The following is a 21,353-nucleotide window of genomic DNA, read 5'->3' on the forward strand; positions in this document are numbered from 1 at the left end:
TGAACCATAGGTTGGCCAAATCCGTCAAGTAGAAGAGGACGTGAATCAGCTTCGCAGGGTCATCCCACTTGTTAATCGCGCTGGCATGCTCGTACTCTGCCAGCCAGTCCTCGACATCTTGGTCTTCAGTGCCGTTGTATACTGGTGGGTCACGCAGACGAAGTACACCAGAACACATGACAGGTGGCAGCGTGGAAGAACCTTGTGGGGGATCGACGCGCTCGGTCATCGCGGACTGAGATGGTAGCTTACGGCTGCGGAGCTCCAGGACGTTACCCAGCACGTTTTCACCAAATGCAACGAGCAAGGTTGCGTAAAAACACAGGTTATTATTCCAGAAACGTTAGCCGCAACAAGCTGGTACAGGCAGGAACCCGGCAAGCACGAGCCACACACGGACGTCAACGTCTTCTTTCACGCTGGATATATATATATATATATATATATATATATATATATATATATATATATATATATATATATATATATATATATATATATATATATGGGAAAGAAGTGTATACCTTAGGGCTCGTTTTTACGTGTTTTAACACAATAATAATGAGATCTAACAGACAGTAATGCCAAGGAATGTACAGGGGAAGTTATTAGAACCAATGGAATGTAAATAAGAAGAAAGAAAAGTGGATGAAAAAATAACCAGCCGTGAGCAGGAATCGAACCTACGACCTTCGAATAACACGTTCGATGCTCTAACCACTGAGCTATCACAGTGGCCTTCCCTCCATCCGCTTTTTTGGGTTTATATGTGAATTTAGAAGTAGGAGTGACAGTCAGCGCCATCTATAAGCCAAACGACGAGTGTGAAAACACTCTTATGCGCATGTTTGGCGTCACGTAGCACGTGAACTTATTATGAGCGGGCAGCTGATTAATTGTCTCTCTTTTACAACCTAATCACACCAAGTCTGCCAGTACGAGACCCTCGTTCAATGAAATAAGGGAAAGAAGTGTATACCTAAGGGCTCGTTTTTACGTGTTTTAACACAATAATAATGAGATCTAACAGACAGTAATGCCAAGGAATGTACAGGGGAAGTTATTAGAACCAATGGAATGTAAATAAGAAGAAAGAAAAGTGGATGAAAAAATAACCAGCCGTGAGCAGGAATCGAACCTACGACCTTCGAATAACACGTTCGATGCTCTAACCACTGAGCTATCACAGTGGCCTTCCCTCCATCCGCTTTTTTGGGTTTATATGTGAATTTAGAAGTAGGAGTGACAGTCAGCGCCATCTATAAGCCAAACGACGAGTGTGAAAACACTGTTATGCGCATGTTTGGCGTCACGTAGCACGTGAACTTATTATGAGCGGGCAGCTGATTAATTGTCCCTCTTTTACAACCTAATCACACCATATATATATATATATATATATATATATATATATATATATATATATATATATATATATATATATATATATATATATATATATATCTTGTTGCAGTCTTGTACTTTGGGACCCTCTTCTGTATATTTTACTCCCTGTAACATCCTTTTATGACATGATAATAAACTGATTGATTGATTGGTTGATTGATTGAAGGAAGAATGCTTCTAAAAAGCGTTTATTCGTACACGTTTAGACGGTCTTGCTGCAAACATCCACAAATAAAAGTTTTCTTCAATGCGTGCATTTCTGGGGATCCGCTTGACACTAAAACACTGCTCTCCAGTGCCGTAAAGCTGCATGCGATCAGGCCGTCAGTGCGGGAATGCGAGTGCCCCATGTGCGCTCATGCGGTTTGGCTGGCACCGTTCGATGATCCTCCGTTCACGCCACCGATGCTCCAACAAATAAATGTCCTCACCCAGGGGCAGTGCAGAAGCAAACTGACGACTGATTTTTGGTTTAAGGCTAGGGAAGGGACTGTTCACGAAAGCAGTCACGATGAGGGGCGTAGGACAACTTTTTTTCGGAGGGCGCCCGGGAGCACCATTTATCACATTGATCTGAAGTCGGGCTCGGCCAGGCATGTGTGGGTAAGTGTGATTTCGCTCTCATTATGCTATGACAAAAAAATTTGGTGAAAGGGCTGGGCCACGGGCTTGTTATGGGACGCCTTCGCTATGCCATTGGGACGAAAATGTGAATACGCTACAGCAAAATAACACTGAAACGCGACTGCAGGAGAGAAGCGCATTCCGGAAAATAGGGACCTTTTGAACTGCCCGCAACGTTGTCGAGTTCGCGTGGTTTAGCCGCCAAGCTTTGTTCTTCCTGATGAACCACTGAAAAAAAAAAGAAGCCGCATTTTATTGCGACTGATTATTACTTTTTAAATGTTGGGCAGATCTCACGTACCTTGGGTATCGACGTTATGCGAGAAATGTGGAGGGAAAGTGAGCATGTTGCAATATTTTTATTGAGGAATACGTCAGCAAATGACGTTAAATAGATGTGAAAATGTTGCACGTACAAATATATGTTGAAGAGTAACAGATGTTTATATAAGCAATTATTTGCACTTGCGCAACGATGGCAACAGGAACATGAGTATTAGCAACACCAGAAACGGTAAGCTGATATTATGCGCTCGTGCTAGAGAGGGTGGTACCCTTGACACATAAAATAAATAAATTTCAGCCCACGACACCTAATTACAAATGACCTTAGCACAACGTGACGGTGGCACTGAAACAGTTTATATGTTATGTTTACAAAATTCAATACCGCAACCTACTAGTTCAATACTGCAACCTACCCAGTACTGCAACCTAACCTAATTGTTCACCAATAATAAGGTGTATTTGAAAAGTAGTTTCAAGACCTGGCGTGGCTCTGTGTTATAGAATGCTTGATTGCTGCGTAGAATGCGCGGATTTGATTCCTGCTTAGACACTGAGATCTATCATTTCCTATCGATGAGTCAGCGCTGCTGATGTCAAGCGTTTCTTTACGCTCACGTGTTAATCTACTCATCTGTGTTCTCGTCGTTCCAGGGTAGACATCAAGTGCAGGGTATGTGTCACTGTTTAACGGGGATCTTTGGACGAAGTATCCGACGGGATTTGGACATGATTCATGTCTTCACCAGCGCATCATAAGCAATGGTAACAAAACACTTCAGTGTTTTGTGTGTTCGTACTGATATAAAACACACTTAACAACTCAAGAAAAAAGTCTGTGACGCTAGCACACACTCGCATGTGCAATTTTATCGATAAAATTATGCACTCAATGCTCTTCATGAAATATGTGGTATGTTTCTTCTCTTCCAAGACACAATACACGAACTGACTTTTCTTAGCAGAAGTATTACTCAGTCCGTGCACATTTATAACGCCACATACCGACCATGAAGATAAACACACAGTGACATGCATCCTTCAGTACCAACTCGCTGAAGTAAACGCGCATGTACATTTGGTCACATTACATGAACCTGACCTCATGTCACGTAAAGACTGTGGCAACGAGAGGGGGAAGTAGACCACGACAGAAGAGAAAACAGGATTAACTATATATTCGTGAAACTATTTCAGATTCATGTCAGGCTGCATCATCTGCCATGTACAGCTGCATGAACGCAGTTAGCAGAAAAATCCGAATTTCGCTTGAGTGTGCATCAAGAGGAAACCAATGCTTGCCCACAGGTGCATCCTGACGATTTCTATTGTTCCTCTGTCTCTCACAGGGTCATGCGAATCTATACCCATGAATGCTTAGTTTCTTTCATAGCATTCTTTTTGGAGTAAGTGCCTGAAAAGCATTGTTCAATTATTCAGCGTCAAATGAAAAAAGATGGCCCTGTGTTTAAATCTCAAGGTAAACAAGCCATGATCGATAGCCGGCTTACAGTTGCTAGCTTGTTTTTTAAATGTAAATGATTGGGTCCGGTCACCCTGTGAATGAAGATGGCGCTGCTGCTGATCTCACACACACTGTCGATTGAAGGGACAATAATGCTAATTATTGGAGTTCTCACTGCGAGATCACGATACACAGGTGGGTAATAATTGATGTTATTGTTTCCAATTGGTTCGGGCGAATGAAATTTCAGGTTGAAAAAAGGCCCTGGTGGTGAAGTAAGAAGAGGGGCACTTGCACGAGTTGTTGATTTCTTCTAAACTGAGCTACCCAAAACAATAACAGGAGCGGCAAAAGTGACGCCACGAATGCCCCTACTTGCAGCTTCATTACTGCTTCGCAGTACTTGCAGCGTTCCATTCGTAATTGTGTAATTGAGGCCTAAGTTAACTCCGGCCGATTGAAAATTTTTCGGTGTTTTTTATTACTCGAGGCTGTGCCTATATTCATATTCCATTACACACAAAATACTTTCATAAGCTCCTCATTTGTTTGACACTTTGCAATTTTATGACTGCCCATGTCTTTCGAGTAAAAAACATTCTAAGGCTCCTCGACAATTCAGAGCATTGGAAGTGCTGCGGGCTCCAAATACTGCCCAAAGTGTAAGATATAACGCTGATTTACAGTGAACTATTCCACATATCGCACTTCATTTTATTCAAATTAGACCATAGCTACAACATAGGAAGGCCCGCTTGCAGTAAAAGCTTGTTAAGCGATTATTTCAATCGCAGGCAAAATGCCTGCGGGAATCACTATTGTGCTTTCATAGCATTCGTCCTGAACGCTAAGTTTCATTCGAATCCTGACCGTATGTGTTGTTATATACTGGAAACGTATTTATATTCTTTACAACACCCAAAGTTATTACAGAATGGTCTAACTTTAGGCTTGGAAATTGTGCGAGTGAAATACGAAGTAGAACTACACCAACAGTTTGTGAATATAAACTTTATTTTCTAGGTCTCAACCACAAGTGTAGCTCCCTGGAGGTCCCGATCCTTGATGGTATACCTCGCACGGATCTATTCTGCAAGCCAGACCTTGCAATCTTTGCGGAGATATACAAACAGCGCTACTGCCTCTGTAAGGCAGGATACATTCGCAATGCTTGGGGCCAGTGCGTCACGTTGGAAGAGTGCTACGGCTGCCACTTCACTGACAACGCAGATTTCAGCCCTTGTTCATCAGGCTGTCCTCGTATCTGTGGCCTGCCGACGCCTGTGAATTGTACCAAGCAGTGCGTGAGTGGCTGCGCATGCGCTCCTGGTTTCGTTAGGTAACTAGTTTGATTATTAACGTACTGTTTACGATCTCGCTGTATTTGTACGTATACTATGGTTATCGTAACTGCCGTTTTGTCAACATTGCACTTTATTGCTGCTTACACATTCCGAATAAGGATTTCCTCTCAGCTTGTGGCCGTAAGTTTAATGAGTCTGAATTTTGTGTTTGTGCAGAAATAGGAAGAATGCATAGGATCCCACTGGGTACGAAATACAAAAGACAAAAAAAGTAGTTAGCATGTTTGCTTTCGCACGTTTAGCTGAAGCCTCCAATGGTGAAGAAATGCGGCACAAAAACAGAAAGTTCTGAATTCCGGGAATCTAATGCAGATTGGGCAAGACACAACAAATACAATATTGCAGTGCATAAATGTTCAAAATTTCCACTTCGTGAAGGGCGCACGTTTTGCATAACCAGCCTGTTTCGTACAATGGTTGGGGATGGCACTCATGTTGGACGGAGGTCGACGGATAGTTGCGCGTTACACTCAAGGAAGCTTTTTCTTTTCTTATCCGAGAAATTATGGTTTTTCATTTATTCTCGGGTACTGAACAAAGTGAACTGTATGTTCTTTCTCATTTTTTGCAGGACTTCTCCAAAAGGGCCATGTATAAGCCTCGCTCTTTGCGTTCAGGGCTGCCTTGGCCCTCACCAGATGCACACGGCGTGCTCACCTCTATGTCCGCTGACCTGCGAGAAACCTGAACCAAGGTGGTGTCCACCTTCGTGTGGCGGCGACCGCTGCGTATGCCAGCCTGGCTATGTCGCGTTGACTGACGTCCCTCTGATCTGCATTTCGCCAGACCAGTGCCCCGACCACAACGTAACCTGCCCGGGGCTCCACCGAAGATACACGACTTCCAAGCCACACGCTTCTCCATCAATTGTTTAAGTGATCACCGACGTCCCTGTACGACCATGTGCGGCGGACATGGCTGCGTCTGCGGATGAGGCTACGTGCAGCAACAGGAGCATCCACTCGTCTGTGTACGACGCACCCCTAACCAGGCCCAACCAAGCCAAAATGTCCCAGTTGTGGCCAAGCTTACACAACCTGCCTATCTCACAGCCCAGAAACTTGCTAGGACTCTAAACCTCGAACATGCGTCGCTGTCAGTGCGAGCGAGGGATGTCAGTGTGATAAAGGCTTCGCCCAGTTACAAGCATATTCGCTTATTTGTGTCCGCAAGAAGGAGTGCCCGTCACATGCGAGGCAGTGTCGCGGTAGTTTATATTAATATAAAATAATAATAACATTTGGGGTTTAACGTCTTAAAACGAAGATTTTATTATGAGAAACACCATAATCGAGGGCTTTGAAAATCTCGACCACGTGGGGTTATTTAGCGTGAACCCATGTGTGTCCTACCTGTGCCTCCGTGTGCCATTTTTCGTGTGCAAGTCAGTGCGTCGCGAATTTGAACCTAATACAACCAACTAGCCTCTCCTTTGGCATTTCTACCTTAATCTAAGTATACGAGTCGCAAACATTTGCGCCTCCATCAAAAATGCAGCAGCTGCAGCTGTGATTGGATCCAACGACCTTCGGGTGTGCAGAAAATAACCATAACTTGACCTCCATGGCGAGGCAGAACTCATTTGCAGTAGGCACTGTTGCGAGAGTTCAAAATGGTAGATGTTACACGTTCCTGTCGGTACGACATGAATGAGGTGTCTGCCTAGAAGTGGAATGTGGCTAGCGCTAGCGAATTAGAAGAGGATGCTAACAGGGTGCCGATTACGTTAGAACGTTGCACTTATGACAGAAGAGGTCGAATCGTATTCTGATTTCTGAATATTTCCACAACATGTCCATACTCTTCAGCCGAATTTCGCCTTCTTGTACTTTTCTTTCAGTAATACTGCAGTAATTGTAATACAAAGCTTAGCATAGTAATGAATCAGCCTTGATCGATTACCTGTCTAATAAACAAAAACATACAGCTAAAGAATGACTGCGAACAATACGACGCCCTTGGTAACCCTTATATGCCTCAATTTTCAAAGTTATGTATATGCCCTGTCGCTTAGCTGCACGTAGTAAACTAAAGATACTTGCTGTTGAGTGGTCGTGATACGATGTAAGCTTTAAACGTATAGTTGCTCGTTACTATGGAAGTTACGCGCCTGAAAACAATGAAAAGCCCATCTCGCTAAATAATGAGCTTTGAGTTATTTAGAAAAGTATATCAAACAAACGTACCTTTACGCTGCACCTGTTCACCGTGCAAAATCAGTGATTATATTGTGTTTCAGAGATAAGTACGGCTACTGGTAAGAAAATATACTTATTGAGTCACTCCTCAAATTGTCACACGAAGTGTAATAACGAAGAGCAGTTCACTACATTTACAGCCCTGTCACAAAAGCCTCTTACACCCAAGTCAGTTCGTGGAGCCACCTTTGTTCAGCCTAAATTTGAAGACACTAAAATCACAACAAACCACGCGGCAGTCATAGGATGTATTTTTAAAACTTCGCTGAATTTTCACAAAGGGTACAAAAATATTTAATAGTCTAAGTAGCATTGAAGAAATTATTTGATGCTTCTGACAGCCTTTCTCTTTTCTTCTATCTTCCTTTTCACACCCTTTATTCCTTATACCTAGTACACGGTAGCAGATTAGGCGTGATTCTACCTAACCTTGCTGGCTTTCCTTGCTCCTCTCTTTTTCTATCTCTTTTCGATCTTTCAAGACAAGCGCTAAAAATCTCGTATTCAAGATTTTTTACGGGTATTTTAAAGCAACCTACCTTGGCAACCCTGCTGGGTGAATTTTCGAGAATATCATGACATGCGGAAAGTGGACAAGAACAATACTGGAGGAATTCGACATGCGTGACGCCTACGTCTCTATATTCAGTACTTGGTGCAAGTTGACTGAAACACCCTGTTTATACGCCAGACTCTGCCCAAGTGGCTCTGCAAAAAACGCCGCCACCAACACGGTCACCACAATGCTGGCCATAACTGGGTAGTGCAAAGAGAATCATCCGCAAGCGAACGTGCATAGGTCGTTTTATTTCATTGCTGTTCAGGCCCTGTTTTGTGGAAATTCAGGACACGTCAAGATTTGTCCTCTAATCCAGACTCACTTCCGATTAGTGAGAAGTTAATGAAAGTGAACGGCGGGTGTGATTTAAAAGACCTTGCAGTTATTTTTGCGTGCTGCAACTCGCAATTTAAGTGCAAGTGAGCCATCGCATGACATCAAGTTCTAGGCAAGCACTTTGACCAGCGTTCTGTAACGCCTAAATACGTAAATTTGGGCATACACATGTTACCAAAGCGGTAAAGGGGATACACAAACAATTGCATCTGACGATCAGTGGTTTGAAGCTCGCTTTATCCAGCACAAATGGCCTGAGCGATTTTCGCCTTTGAAGTTGAATTCTACTTCCAAATTCCGCCTCCAGTGCGTTGAACTGTTTTATTACGCATCCTAGGATGTTTTCTTGACGGTTTAACTGTTTTTGTATTTACTACAAACGGGAATAAATGCTTGTACATTTTCTCGGTATACAACGAATTGCAAAAACAAGACCACCGAGATAGGTCCGGCAATCGCGGAGACCAAGGGCAAGGAGAAATTCATTGGGATCACGACCAACGTTTCGCAATTCATTTGCACAACGGAAGGTGGCATTTTGAACCTTCAAAGTCAACGTGCATGATGCTATGCGGTAGCAACCACTTCATAGCATGTAGAATGTTTATCCCGCGTGTCATCAGTGATCTGTTGCAGAGTGAACACTGTGGTCACAGGCATTTTATAATCAAAGCTTCATAATCAAAGTTATCACGGTTCTTTATCAAGCTTGCTCAAACGATAACAGGAAACCTACATTACCGCATTTAATCGTGCGGCCAGCTGCGGGGAAAGCGAGTAATCCGCTTACCTAACACGTTCGCAACAGTCCGTATTCAGTGCTCTCGCCGTTATGCTTCGCGAGAGCTACGGAAATCGGTAAAACTGAACTGTTTATGTCCGTGGCAGTTCAGAACTCAGTAGTAGCGTCGACTGAAGTCTTTTTTCATAGCGTATGCTCATGCGTCTGATCTTGTGTTTGCCGTCATTCCGGTGAGTGAACCAGCAAGCACGACTTGGCAGTTCACTGACGCGCCTGCATAGGGGAGACAAATTCATAGATCTTTTTCTGGGTGTTTCATTGGCAAACACAACTATTATTTAGCTCAATCATAGATCGGGTTTCGCCCGAGATAGTTGCCTCTTATTGCGCAGCAAATTGTGCAGAAGAGTCATGCTCTGCACTATACCTAGAAATGCGCTGACAGGTGACGCTACTTGTCTGAGAAACTCGACAGTCTGACGTCTATACCTGTTAACTGTTCTGGCTACAACCTTTGCGCAATGATGGCCGCAGAATCACTTCACGTTTGCCGTACTCAACGTCCTCTCAAGTGTGTCAAACCTGGGTCTAAGCTGTATCACGTGCGAAGCACTTTATGGGGGCCAGGCTGTCGTATGCGATAGTTATAGCGCGAGAACAAAACGATGACACAGAGACAAGAAGAACACGAAGGACACGAGCGCTATGTGCTCGTGTCCTTCGTGTCCTTCTTGTCTCTGTGTCGTCGTTTTCTTCAAGCGCTATAACTTTCGTCATGCCACACCAACTAGCCCAAGCTGCCACACTTCTATGTCGTATGCGGTCGAACACTGTTTACACCACTCAACGCAATGCAGGAAAAATGACGTTTAGCGTTGCCAGCTATAGCATTTCGAGCACATGCTCGCGACACAGAAAAGCCTTCTTCCTCTCGGTCTTCAAGTGCATTCATGAGGACATTAAGTTCGGTCCTTACTACTACAATTAAAAAACACAAACACATGACCGACGCATAAATATTGAGGAAGAAAGGAAGCAAAATAGACAGAGAGAGAAAGAAAAAAAAGTAGGGACAAATATAGACATAAAGCGAAAACAAAAAAGAACGAACAAAAATCAGAGGAAGAATTAAGAGACACTTCAACAGAAACGAACACAGCTGCCAAACTGTGCACCTTATTCAGGGTTGGCACTACTAAGGCAAAACTGCCCAATTTTTCCAAGCCTCTCATTCGTATCTTGGGAGATAAGATACCTTTCTTTTCTGGGAGTTTCATGCTCTCTGTATTGCTCGAAATATGTGGGTAATTGAACTAATGCAAGCACTGGACGCAAGTAAGTCACACGATTGCGCCGGTAATAATGCTACGGGGGCGTACTTATTGAATTTTTTTTTCACAAGTGCAAAGGAGACAATACACGAAGTAAAGTTGGATTCGCGCAGCTGTACACCGCTGGAGCCCATTGTTTGCCTGCTGCTAACCTTCTGCATTCAGTGTTATAAGGTTTTGGCCAGGGTTAATTGGATCTTGTGGAGTCTGCCTACCTTAGTTTGGCACGTGCTCACCGAAAATACTTTAACAGGGTTTTTCGAGACCAGTCTACAGACAGAGGACGACCTTTCTATTGGCGAGTGGTGATATGTCAATCGCAAGCCACTGCTAGTACATTAGGACAAGGATAACGGGCATTTGTATTACATAGACCCGTATCCCAGTTTTCGAGACGACAGAGATGCGTCTGACTGCAGTCACTGCCACACACCTGGTGGCACTGATTCTATGCGTTGAAAAGGTGACCAGCAAGTGCACCAAGACTTGCGCTTCATGCGTGCCATGTGAGTACAACACTTATGGTGGTTCATTAAAATTTTGGTGTATGCTTGAGACTGGGTTGATAGTTCTACAAGGGGTCCCAGCTACTTGTACACAAAGATTTAAAATACTGAAATGCACTTTATGACCACGTGACGTAGTGAATATTGCTGACTTGTGCTTAGTGTAAGTCCCTACGTATTCTTCACTTCTTTTCTTACGCTAATTTGTGATCTTAAATGTTACTCCATGTCAACATGTCTATCTAAAACTTATTTTGCTCGCAACCGCTCGGCAAGGACATTTCGCTTCAGCATTTCAGGAAAACTAGCGTGAGGTACGTTTACGCAGAACAAATTGAAAAGCGTGATTAGTGTTTTATCCAGTACTTTGTTGCCGCAGAACTTGCGATTACGTTTATGCCATGACCACTTGGCGCTTTTTCAGTCAGAGCGGCACCACGCATATTGTTAAAGCCTTCAACTGTTCCGGTCATAATTTAATAATTTTGGCAACCTATAAATCTGAGTGCGCAGATGATCTCGAAAACACTGAGCCCCTTTGCGAACCCTTTATAGGGCAGTTTCAATAACAACTGTAGTTTGCTGGGCAACGAGATAAGCCCTAGATTTACTTTATGATCAAATGTCTATGTTTATCAGCCACAATATTGTATTACGCTAAATAAACACACTTAGTGCTCTAATGATTCCTTCACATCATCAGTTTTTACAGCCAGTTTGTCGAATGCACTTCGGGTAGGTCACTAAATAACGGTATCAATATTATGAAAATATGATGCAGTAGGTCACCTATGATCACGAAGGCTGATTAGTTGATCGACGATAATTTCAATGAAATCACTAAAACCGTGTTAGTGTTGCAACACGGTACTGTGACATTTACGACATGATTGTTTCATTTAAGTGCTTTTTTTTGTACCCTTAGGCAGAAGGTCATGCGGGCCTGACGAAGTGGCCAGCCCAGTAGGGGTACGGCAACAGGACAACTTTTGCAAGCCGAAGCTGACGAACCCGAGCGAGCTGAACAAGCTGAGGGAGTGCTTGTGCAAGCCAGGTTACCTACGGAACGCGTGGGGGAAATGCGTGCGCAAGGAGGACTGCTACAGTTGCCTCCACAAAGCGAACATGGATTTCAACTACTGCTCCTCATCCTGTCCACAGACCTGCGGGGTGCTCGAGCACCGGAACTGCAGCATTCTATGCGTTAGAGGCTGCGCCTGCGCACCAGGATACAGCAGGTGAGAGTCGCCCCGTTCTACCTGCATCGAGGGACGTGCGCAGCGTTTTGCACTTGAGGTGTCCCAATGTCACCGCAGTGCCCTTCTCCTCCCACTTCAACCAACTCCTCTCTTCCGTTAGTCGTGTGTGAGAGGAAACAAGCTTCATGACGCATTTCCAAATGAAAATCAACCGAACACGTGATTCTCGCAAATGCTTCGGGTTGGTCCTCACCTATGCGGGTTTAAGGCTGGAGGTAGAGAGTTCTTTTGATGTGCCATCAACATTCCTCGTTCGTCGTTATAGTGAGAAAAAGTGCGTGGTCATAACTCTGTACACAAAAAAGTTGGAGGGGAAGGTCTGGTAAAATGAAGGTATGGGGCAGATTTAGCGTGCTCCTTCATATGACCATGGTCAAACGCCCCCTCCCCTCCTATGCACACTTTACTGTGTTTTGTGGCACTTCATTTTACGTCACTGTCGTCCAACGACTTCGGCATTTCGTTGCTCACATAGTTGGTTGTACTGCGCAAAACAGAAAAAAAAGTTACTGATCCTGCTATGTAGGAATCGGTCCGACATGAAAGCGAAACGTTTTTTTACAGGTATAGCTGAGAGCGTATTGTGCATTGTTTCAGCAATAGCGAACAATTGCAAAGTCAGGTTAGGAACGGCAAGCAGCCGGAAACTTGCAGCGCACACCTTAAGCAGAAAGCACGCATGAAATCGGCATACACTATGCGAGCGTGAACTAACAGCTGTCACAGTTCGACACCTAAAGCACGCTGTTAGAAAGCGAGACGGATGAAACGAGCTCACAAGATACGCAAGATAAACGCGAACAACTCTCATAATAATTTCTGCATTGTTTGTCAGCAGCGCGCTCCTTTCGGAAACACGGCCGTGGCAGCATGCTGAGTGACTTTTGTTCTCTCTAGAATTACGAATCTGATAGGTACGTGCGCAGAAAACGCCGCGCTACATGGAGGCAGCACTTCGCAGAGACGAAAACCTTTAGAACACGCCGAACGCAATCCTGTCACGCAGTATTGCCACTGCTAACAAAAACAGGCTAAAGTTTTGAAGCTCTGAGGACTCCAAAACAACTTATGGTGTATATAAAAGACTTGCCGTTAGCATACCAGACAACGTACATTTTGTGGCGTATTGGTTATTGCCACACGCTGAGATTTTGAGAGGTTGCCGTTTTAATTATGAACAAGAGATGCTTGTCATCTGGGTTTTTCTTGACAATCTATATGTATATATTTTTCAACGTTACCTCAGCGACGGAAGTACGTCAGCACAGCCGTGGTGGACCCCGGCTTAAAACAGCTTCTTGTTAAATTCTTGGAAAACAATGCACAGTTGTTTACCTAAAATTAACCTTACCTTCGTCTAAAAGGCTAGCAGCTTGCCGTAATATCACCATGTATACTTGTACATACTTATATACACGGGCAACTGACAAGGACCCTGACATTAGGTAGCGACCATATTTTTTGGATTCTAAAAGTACCGAAAAAAGGACTTTATTGACAAGTCAACGTGTGTATTGTTGCTCATAGACTAATTATCCTAGGGATGAATAAGTTGTACACACTTACGTTAGCTTTACTTACTTTAAATGCTTCACGCAAAAATGTACATAAAAGTTGGAAGAGAGGTAATCGCCGCTTCTCAAAATTTAAACACTACTGTTGCATTCGCCTAACAACTGCCGGTTGAGTGCAAAATGGTGATGCCTATTGCCTTGCAAAAAAAAAAAATACGGCATGGTGATGAAAGTGAGGAACGCCTAATATCTGGTAAATATACATAAGAGACAACAGTAGCACTATGAAAGAAATGCGATAATCCATAACGTCAATTTTGCTTGTTAAAACTTTACGTAGCGTTTAGTTAATCTTAAAATGGTGAAGCCTCTATGCGGGACATAGGGCGTATGAAAAAGAGAATAGGCATCGCTCCATGCAATTGCCAAGCATCGTGTTCCCCAGCCGTAAAATGCGTCTGTCATTAGTAGAGGTAGAAACAACTAACGTTGGTTTATGAACATTTCAGGCTCTCTCCAGGAGGACCATGCGTACGCCCCGACCAGTGCCCCATCGGTTCTCCGGCGCCCGCTCCAACATGTCCCGGTCCTCATCAAATCTACACGGCTTGTCCGTCTCCGTGTCCTATTACGTGCGCTAACCTGAAAAATCCACCCACAGCGTGTCCCGCTATCTGCGGTGACCGTCACTGTGTTTGCGTACCTGGATATCTCGCTGCACAGGAAAATCCCCTAAAGTGCGTGCCCATCGACGAGTGCCCTGGCCATGAACCGTCGAGATGCCGGGGCCGTCACCAGACGTACACGACTTGTAAACCGCGCTGTCCGGCTACCTGCGCTTCTAATGCTACCAGAATCTGCCTTGCCGTATGCGCGGGCGAAGGCTGCGTCTGCAGACGAGGTTACGTCATCCTCAGAGAAAATCCCTTGACGTGCGTACGTCGCCACGACTGTCCAGCCAAGCCCATGATGTGCACCGGTCACGGTCAAGTGTTCACGACGTGCAAATCACGCTGCCCGCCCTCATGCTGGGACAGTGGACCTCAAGTATGCACGGCCGACTGCGCCGGTCAGGGTTGCGAGTGCAGGCAAGGCTTTGTGCAGTTGCAAGCCAAACCTTTAGTCTGCGTCCGACGCGACAAGTGTCCCGCTCCACCATTGCAGTGTTCAGGCAAAAATCAGGTTTATACGCGTTGCAGGTCACCCTGCCCTGCGACTTGCGCGGACTTTGGTGTTCCTCGTGTCTGCGGTAATAAGTGTGCGGGTGAAGGGTGCGTCTGTAAGGAAGGATTTGTTATGCTGAAGGAAACACCTCTCAAATGCGTTCGTCCCGACCAGTGCATGCCGGCTGCGGAAAAATGTGCAGCAACAAACCAGGTGTACTCGCGATGTAAATCTCGGTGTCCCGAGACATGCGACGAACCCGGACCTCGCAGATGCACCAAGGAATGTGCTGGTGTTGGATGTGTTTGCAAACCAGGCTTTGTACAGCTGTACGAGCAACCGCTTTTGTGCGTCCCTCGCGGCCAGTGTCCAGTGAAGCCAGAACAGTGCTTAGGGGCGAATCAAGTGTACACCTCTTGCAAATCGAGCTGCCCCGACACTTGTGAAGATCGCAATCTAGGTCCACGTGTGTGCACCGCCAATTGCGCTGGCCAAGGATGTGTCTGTAAAGAAGGTTACGTTGTGTTAAGCGCTAACCCATTGGTCTGCGTCCTGCGACAGCAATGCCCACCCAAGCCAACACCGTGTACCGGTGCTAACCAAGTGTACACGAACTGCAAGTCGCGCTGCGTGGAAACATGCGCAGACAGTGGACCAAAGACATGCACGCTGGACTGTGCAGGTGATGGATGTGTCTGCAAAAAAGACTACGTTCAATTACAGGATAACCCACTTATATGTGTCCGCCGTGATCAGTGCCCATCGAGACCACAGCAGTGCCCTGGGGCTAATCAGGTCTTCACGACGTGCAAGTCTCGTTGTCCTGCCACTTGCATGGAAAATGGTCATCGTGCGTGCACTGCTGACTGCGCGGGGCAAGGATGCGTTTGTCAAGAAGGGTATTTCCAACTTCAGGCGAACCCGCTTATCTGCGTCAGCCTGGAAATATGTGAATCTATGGCAGATCAGTGGTGCCCCGGTGAGAATCAAACTTACACTTCCTGCAAATCTAGCTGCCCCACCACATGCTCGAACCTCGGAACTAGCAAATGCACTAAGAAATGTGCGGGTAGAGGATGTGTCTGCAAAAATGGGTTTGTACAACTGCGAGCAGATCCACTTGTCTGTGTACGGAGGGAGGATTGCCAATCGAGCCCGGGACATTGTCCTGGAGCGAACCAAGAGTACTCGTCTTGTAAGTCAAGCTGTCCCTTAACCTGTTCAGATAATGGTCCACGCCCATGTACCTTCCAATGCGCAGGTCAAGGGTGCGTTTGCAAACAGGGATTCGTTGAGTTGCAAAATAATCCACTGATTTGCGTGCGCCGTGATCAGTGCCCTGCAAGGCCACAACAGTGTCCCGGTCCAAACCAAATGTTTACTACGTGCAAGACTCGGTGTCCCGAAAGATGCTCAGATAAGAGTCCACGCGCTTGCACTGCTGACTGTGCTGGTCAAGGATGCGTTTGCATGGAAGGCTACGTGCAGCTGAAGGACGAACCGCTTGTCTGTGTTCGTCGCGGCGAGTGCCCTGAGTCTCCCAAAGAGTGCAAGCGGGCCAATCAAGAGTACACGCAATGCAAGCATAGTTGCCCAGCGACTTGCTCACGTCGTAAAGGTCCCACCATCTGTAGCACTGAGTGCAATGGTGAAGGGTGCACCTGCAAGAAGGGTTCCCTGCAGCTACAGAAGAGGCCCCTCGTATGTGTAACGGAAGAAATGTGTGACTTTATTTTGCAACTGCAGTGCCCAGGTGAACACCAGGTGTACACACCCTGCAAATCGCTTTGCCCTAGGACATGCGCAGACGACAAAACGCCCCGGTGCACGGATGATTGCGGAGGCCATGGATGTGTGTGCGAAGAAGGCTACGTCCAATTACAGGCGGACCCACTCATCTGCGTGCGCAAGAAAGATTGTCCAGCCCGACCGAGACAATGCAAGCAACCTAATCAGGTGTATACACCTTGCAAATCACGGTGCCCCCTCACGTGTTCCAATAAATTACCACAAGTGTGCCCTACTAACTGCACAGGTGACGGATGCGTTTGTAAGGCAGGCTATTTCCAACTCCAAAGAAAGCCGCTTGTTTGCGTTAGTGAAGCAACTTGTGAAAGTGCGTACCAATGGTGCAAGGGTGAAAATCAGATGTATTCGTTTTGCAAGTCGCGTTGCCCCGAAACTTGTTCAGACGATGGTCCTCGTTATTGCAGCAATAAATGTGGTGGCCATGGTTGTGTGTGCCGGGACGGATACGTTCAACTAAGTGCCGATCCACTAAAATGCGTTCGTCGTGAGCAGTGTCCTTCGGCACCAAAAAGCTGTCCATTTTCCAACCAGGTGTACACTACTTGCAAGTCAAGTTGCCCGGCCACTTGTACAAACAAGAAACCCCGAATCTGCACACTCGACTGTGCAGGAGAAGGATGTGTATGCAAAAGTGGTTATGTGCAGCTATCAGAAAATCCACTCATCTGCGTCCGTGCCACGGAATGTCCGACCACACCAGAGCGCTGCTCGGGAGTCAACCAAGTTTACACCGACTGCAAATCTCCGTGCCCTATAAGTTGCTGGGATGCCAAAAAAATTCATGCCTGTCCGCCAACCTGCGCCGGTAAAGGATGTGAATGCAGGAGAGGAACCGTCATGCTACGGCAGACACCTCTAATATGTGTGGAACCTACACAATGTTTTGGTATTGTTGACTCGGTTGATCCGGATTTGGGATCAAAAATCAAATCTGCGGTATCGGATGGCCTACATCTTCCAGGTGCCCCATCGATCCCTGTAATGACCGCAGAGCCGAGCTTGCCAACAACGAACGCAAGTGTAGGACCGGGTACTGCTGTGACTTCTCCAGAGCAGCCGAAGGAAACACCTCCGCCTAACTTGCCACCACTGCCTCCTTTACCGACCCCAAAACCGAGTTCACCGCCAAGTATTCCACAAGTTCCGTCAGGAACGTTACCGTCGGTTCCACCAAGCTTACCTAAAAAACCTGAAGGCCCAGCGGTGGTTCCTGATTCCCCTCCAGGGGTTTCGAGTGCACCTGGACAGCCGTCCCAACCAACCTTACCCGCGCCAAGCGCCCCCAGTCCACCGGCGTACCCATCAACCCCAGTTATACAGGCTCAGCCACACTTCCCTTCGGGTTACCCAGTTACAAATATCTTGCCAGGTGCTTCAGTACTTCCAGGAGTTGTAATGTATCCAGGTGTCTCAGTGGGCTCACCGGTTGGAGTTCAAATGACACCAGGTAGCCCGGTTGTGGAAGAAGTCCCGGTGAAGACCTTGTTCAATAAAGTTCGCTATTAGACATGTGCAGCTATTCCGCTGGTCCCCGTTTGTCGGAAGATTTCTTGCTTACGACAACACATAACTTAGCCATTTGGCAAGAAAAAGAATAGTAGAGATTAGGGTACAAGCCGTAGTTAAGGATATCATAGTTGAAATCAAGAATAGGAAATAGACATAGGCCGGGCATGTAGCGCGTAGACAGGATAACCGCTGGTGATTAAGGGTAACTAACTGGATTTCTTGAGAAGGCAAGAAGGTTAGGGGAAGACAGAACCTTAGGTGGGTAGATGAGATTAAGAAGTTAGCGGGTATAAATTGGCAGCAGCAAGCACAGGAGCGAGTAGACGGGTGGATCATAGGAGAGGCCTTTGCCCTGCAGTGCGCGTAGTCAGGCTGGTGATGATGATTTTCCAGTCTTGGATAACCGCGGTTTGCTACCCTAGACGTGTGAACGGGAGGTTGAAAAGAAGAGAAAAGAGAGGATAGAGACAGAAAGGTAGCGCATCACACCGCACGTACACAAGCACCTAGTCAGTAAGGACCCATCAACTTGGCGTGGAAACGCGACATCACTATCACAACCACTTGTTCAGTTCTGTTGCTCTCAAAAACCTACACACTTTCCTGGTAACAACTTTTTGGCAAGGTTTTGTTCTAAACGGTTGGGCACGCAAAAACGGACTTACGAAAGAATTCAAGGCACAGCAAACACCAGCGTTTGTTGCATTTTGACACGCTATCATGTTCGTGTTTCCACACACAGTCCATACGAAAGGCTATGTTGGTTATCCTAAATGTTGAAGATAGTAAGTAAACGATTATGGCGTCATTTCATTTTTTCTCGGATACAATATAATTGAGAACTAGCATGCAATGATGTTAAGAAAAGTAGTGGGGAGCTGTATTTTCAGTGCATATAGGAGAAAATGAAATTGGACAAAAAGATAAGTTGTCGTCAGCAAGGACCAAGCTTGCGACCTCAAATAACACGTCCGATGCCCTGCCTACTCATTGACGGCGCTGGTCAACCTTTCACTTGATTTACAAGGTACGTATGTGTATTTAGGCGAGTGAGATTGTCAGCGCTGCCCGTAGCTGTTACGGTGTGAGTGAAACACTTTTTTTGTCTGTTGGCGTCCCGCAGCACGTAACGTATCACAAGTATGGCAAGTCTACTAGTGAGCATTGTTTTTAGTATCTAGCAAAAAAAAAGAAACTTTTATTTTTCATTCCAGTCCCACTGTCCATACTTCAGTGATGTTCATTGTAATAGTTTTACTACTCAATTTATTATTCTTCAATATTTTTTTTTATCTGGGCAAGAAGCCACTTCAGATTTACTAGAGTGATTTAACTTGCCCCTAAATAATACTCAAGGTATTTAGGACGAGCCTGGAAACTCATGGCGTATTTTACAGTGAACGTACGCTAAGAAATACCGTAAATGAACTGAACGAACAATAATATTACATGAAGTCGCTCGAAGCTCGGCACAGTGAAGCTATTCGATCCTTATCTCGGTGGGCTGCAGCATGAGAATAACACTGCTAGCACATATTGAATCTAGCGTTCTGGAACAAAAAAGTGGCAGCCAAAGGACGGTGATGGAAGGCGGCCACTCTAAATGAGTTCAAACCGTTGTCACAGTCCACCATCTCTGCTTTAGTCTACGATCTCGAAGCTGTGCGTACCGGCTGTCTTGCTAGGCCAGCTGCAGGATTACCGCTCACTAGGCAACGCCGAGTGCAGCAAAATATGGCTGATGATGATAGTTTTTGGGGCCATTTGTTTTTATTTATTTATTTATATATTTATTTATTTACTTATATACCTTAAGGGCCTCTAGGGCATTACATTTGGGGGGTTTCATACAGTAATCAGTAACAGCAATTTTTTAACAAAAAAGAAAGACAAGAAAACGTGCGCAGCATGCACAGTCTGTCAACCTGGATAAGCACGAAATAATACAGCAAGGTTTTCACAAGCAAGCACATTGAAAAAGCTGCACGACACGTTATACAGCAATGCCTACGATTGCCAAACACATTCAAGAAATGCAAATAAGGCAGACTGGAAAGATGATTGCTGTGTATGCGTTACAAAGCTGGCAGGCAGAGCGTTCCACTCGGCTATCGCTAAGACAAGGGGTGAGTATTGGTGTTTTTTTGTGTGTGAGAAAGTATAGATTCAATTTTATGATCATGGTCAATGCCTGCGGAAATGTACAAAGCAGGGCGAAAGAACGTATGGCGGAACGGCGAATCACTGTGGTGTAATTTTCGGAAGAAAGATAAGCGGAAATATTTTCTTCGCATGGCAAGAGGGGGGAGTTTTAATTTTTCCTAATGAATGATACACTTTCATAGCGGGAATAACATGACAAAAAAATCGCAAGGCTTTGTTTTAGACAGTTTCCAGCGTATCAGTAAGGGCTGCTGTGTGGGGGTGCCATACTATGGAAGCATATTCTAGGTTTGGCCGGATAACAGTATTGTACGCGTGAAGTTTGGTGTCTTTGTTTGCAAGTTTCAGGCAGCGCTTAAGAAGATCAAATTTCCGTAGTGCTTTCGCGGTAATGAATTTTACGTGGCTAGTCCAGGTTATATCAAAGTGGAATAAAATAGCTGGATATTTAATAGATGGAACTGTCTGAATTACGAAGTTCTTTATGACATACTCATTGGGCGAAAGATGTGCAACAGATGAAAAGCGTTCGTGTTTGGTTTTGTTTACATTTATTTCCATTTGGCATAAACGACACCATTCTGAGAATTTTGTTAAGTCGGACTGCAAGATGTTTACGTCGTTTGGTTCGGTGATTTCCTTATAAATTACGCAATCGTCTGCGAAGAGGCGCAGTGCTAAGTTCTTTGTGATAAGTTACTTTGGCTTCGACAATAGTATCAACAACAATTACAATAAAGGAAATATCTTCCCCTCACTCATTATTAATCTTAAACGAAAAAAAAAACATTACTTTGCCTTACGACTTATAAGACGGGACGGGTTTAGTGTAATTTAAACTGCCTGTACAGCAATAACAACTAAGGGCGGTGCTAATTACTTGGTATTCATTAGTCAAAAATTACACCAACCAAATGTAGATGCAAAACAGCGGGCGCTAACACTCACACTGGCGGTGGCGTTGACACTGAATATCAGCGCGATGTTGCGCAGGAGAGAAACTTGGGGAGGCGCAAAAGACGCAGTGATGGACCGGTGTTTCCCACCGAAACTTAGCAATTGCTGCGAACAGACAATGGTAGACAGAATATTCCAATTGGACACAGATACCTGCACTC

At 45.2% G+C, this 21,353-nt stretch overlaps 2 protein-coding genes and 2 non-coding genes across 4 annotated transcripts; 2 read left to right on the top strand and 2 right to left on the bottom strand.

The window, feature by feature from the left end:
- Positions 1-662: 662 nt before the first annotated feature.
- TRNAT-UGU (transfer RNA threonine (anticodon UGU)) lies at positions 663-738 on the bottom strand. The gene has a single exon. It is a non-coding gene; the product is annotated as a tRNA-Thr (tRNA).
- A 379-nt stretch (positions 739-1,117) lies between these two features.
- TRNAT-UGU (transfer RNA threonine (anticodon UGU)) lies at positions 1,118-1,193 on the bottom strand. Its single transcript has one exon. It is a non-coding gene; the product is annotated as a tRNA-Thr (tRNA).
- A 2,547-nt stretch (positions 1,194-3,740) lies between these two features.
- Positions 3,741-6,291, top strand: LOC142768415 (serine protease inhibitor swm-1-like). Its single transcript, XM_075870387.1, has 3 exons — positions 3,741-3,976; positions 4,805-5,120; positions 5,717-6,291. Exons 1-3 carry the CDS (start codon positions 3,880-3,882, stop codon positions 6,018-6,020), a joined length of 717 nt encoding a protein of 238 aa, XP_075726502.1. The 5' UTR covers positions 3,741-3,879; the 3' UTR covers positions 6,021-6,291.
- A 4,176-nt stretch (positions 6,292-10,467) lies between these two features.
- On the top strand, positions 10,468-18,078 carry LOC119164235 (zonadhesin). The gene is made up of 3 exons (XM_037416384.2): positions 10,468-10,817; positions 11,743-12,055; positions 14,100-18,078. Exons 1-3 carry the CDS (start codon positions 10,715-10,717, stop codon positions 18,067-18,069), a joined length of 4,386 nt encoding a protein of 1,461 aa, XP_037272281.2. The 5' UTR covers positions 10,468-10,714; the 3' UTR covers positions 18,070-18,078.
- The last annotated feature ends 3,275 nt before the right edge of the window (positions 18,079-21,353 follow it).

Source organism: Rhipicephalus microplus, chromosome 8 (genome assembly GCF_043290135.1).
Source record: "Rhipicephalus microplus isolate Deutch F79 chromosome 8, USDA_Rmic, whole genome shotgun sequence".
Lineage (NCBI taxonomy): Eukaryota > Metazoa > Arthropoda > Arachnida > Ixodida > Ixodidae > Rhipicephalus > Rhipicephalus microplus.

Excerpts from the sequence above, each read along its gene's own strand:
- LOC142768415 (XM_075870387.1), top strand. The coding sequence starts at position 3,880 with ATGAAGATGGCGCTGCTGCTGATCTCACACACACTGTCGATTGAAGGG. Across the intron at positions 3,977-4,804 it reads TGCGAGATCACGATACACAG|GTCTCAACCACAAGTGTAGC; the intron begins GTGGGTAATAAT and ends TTTATTTTCTAG. Across the intron at positions 5,121-5,716 it reads TGCGCTCCTGGTTTCGTTAG|GACTTCTCCAAAAGGGCCAT; the intron begins GTAACTAGTTTG and ends CATTTTTTGCAG.
- LOC119164235 (XM_037416384.2), top strand. The coding sequence starts at position 10,715 with ATGCGTCTGACTGCAGTCACTGCCACACACCTGGTGGCACTGATTCTA. Across the intron at positions 10,818-11,742 it reads TTGCGCTTCATGCGTGCCAT|GCAGAAGGTCATGCGGGCCT; the intron begins GTGAGTACAACA and ends TTGTACCCTTAG. Across the intron at positions 12,056-14,099 it reads TGCGCACCAGGATACAGCAG|GCTCTCTCCAGGAGGACCAT; the intron begins GTGAGAGTCGCC and ends TGAACATTTCAG.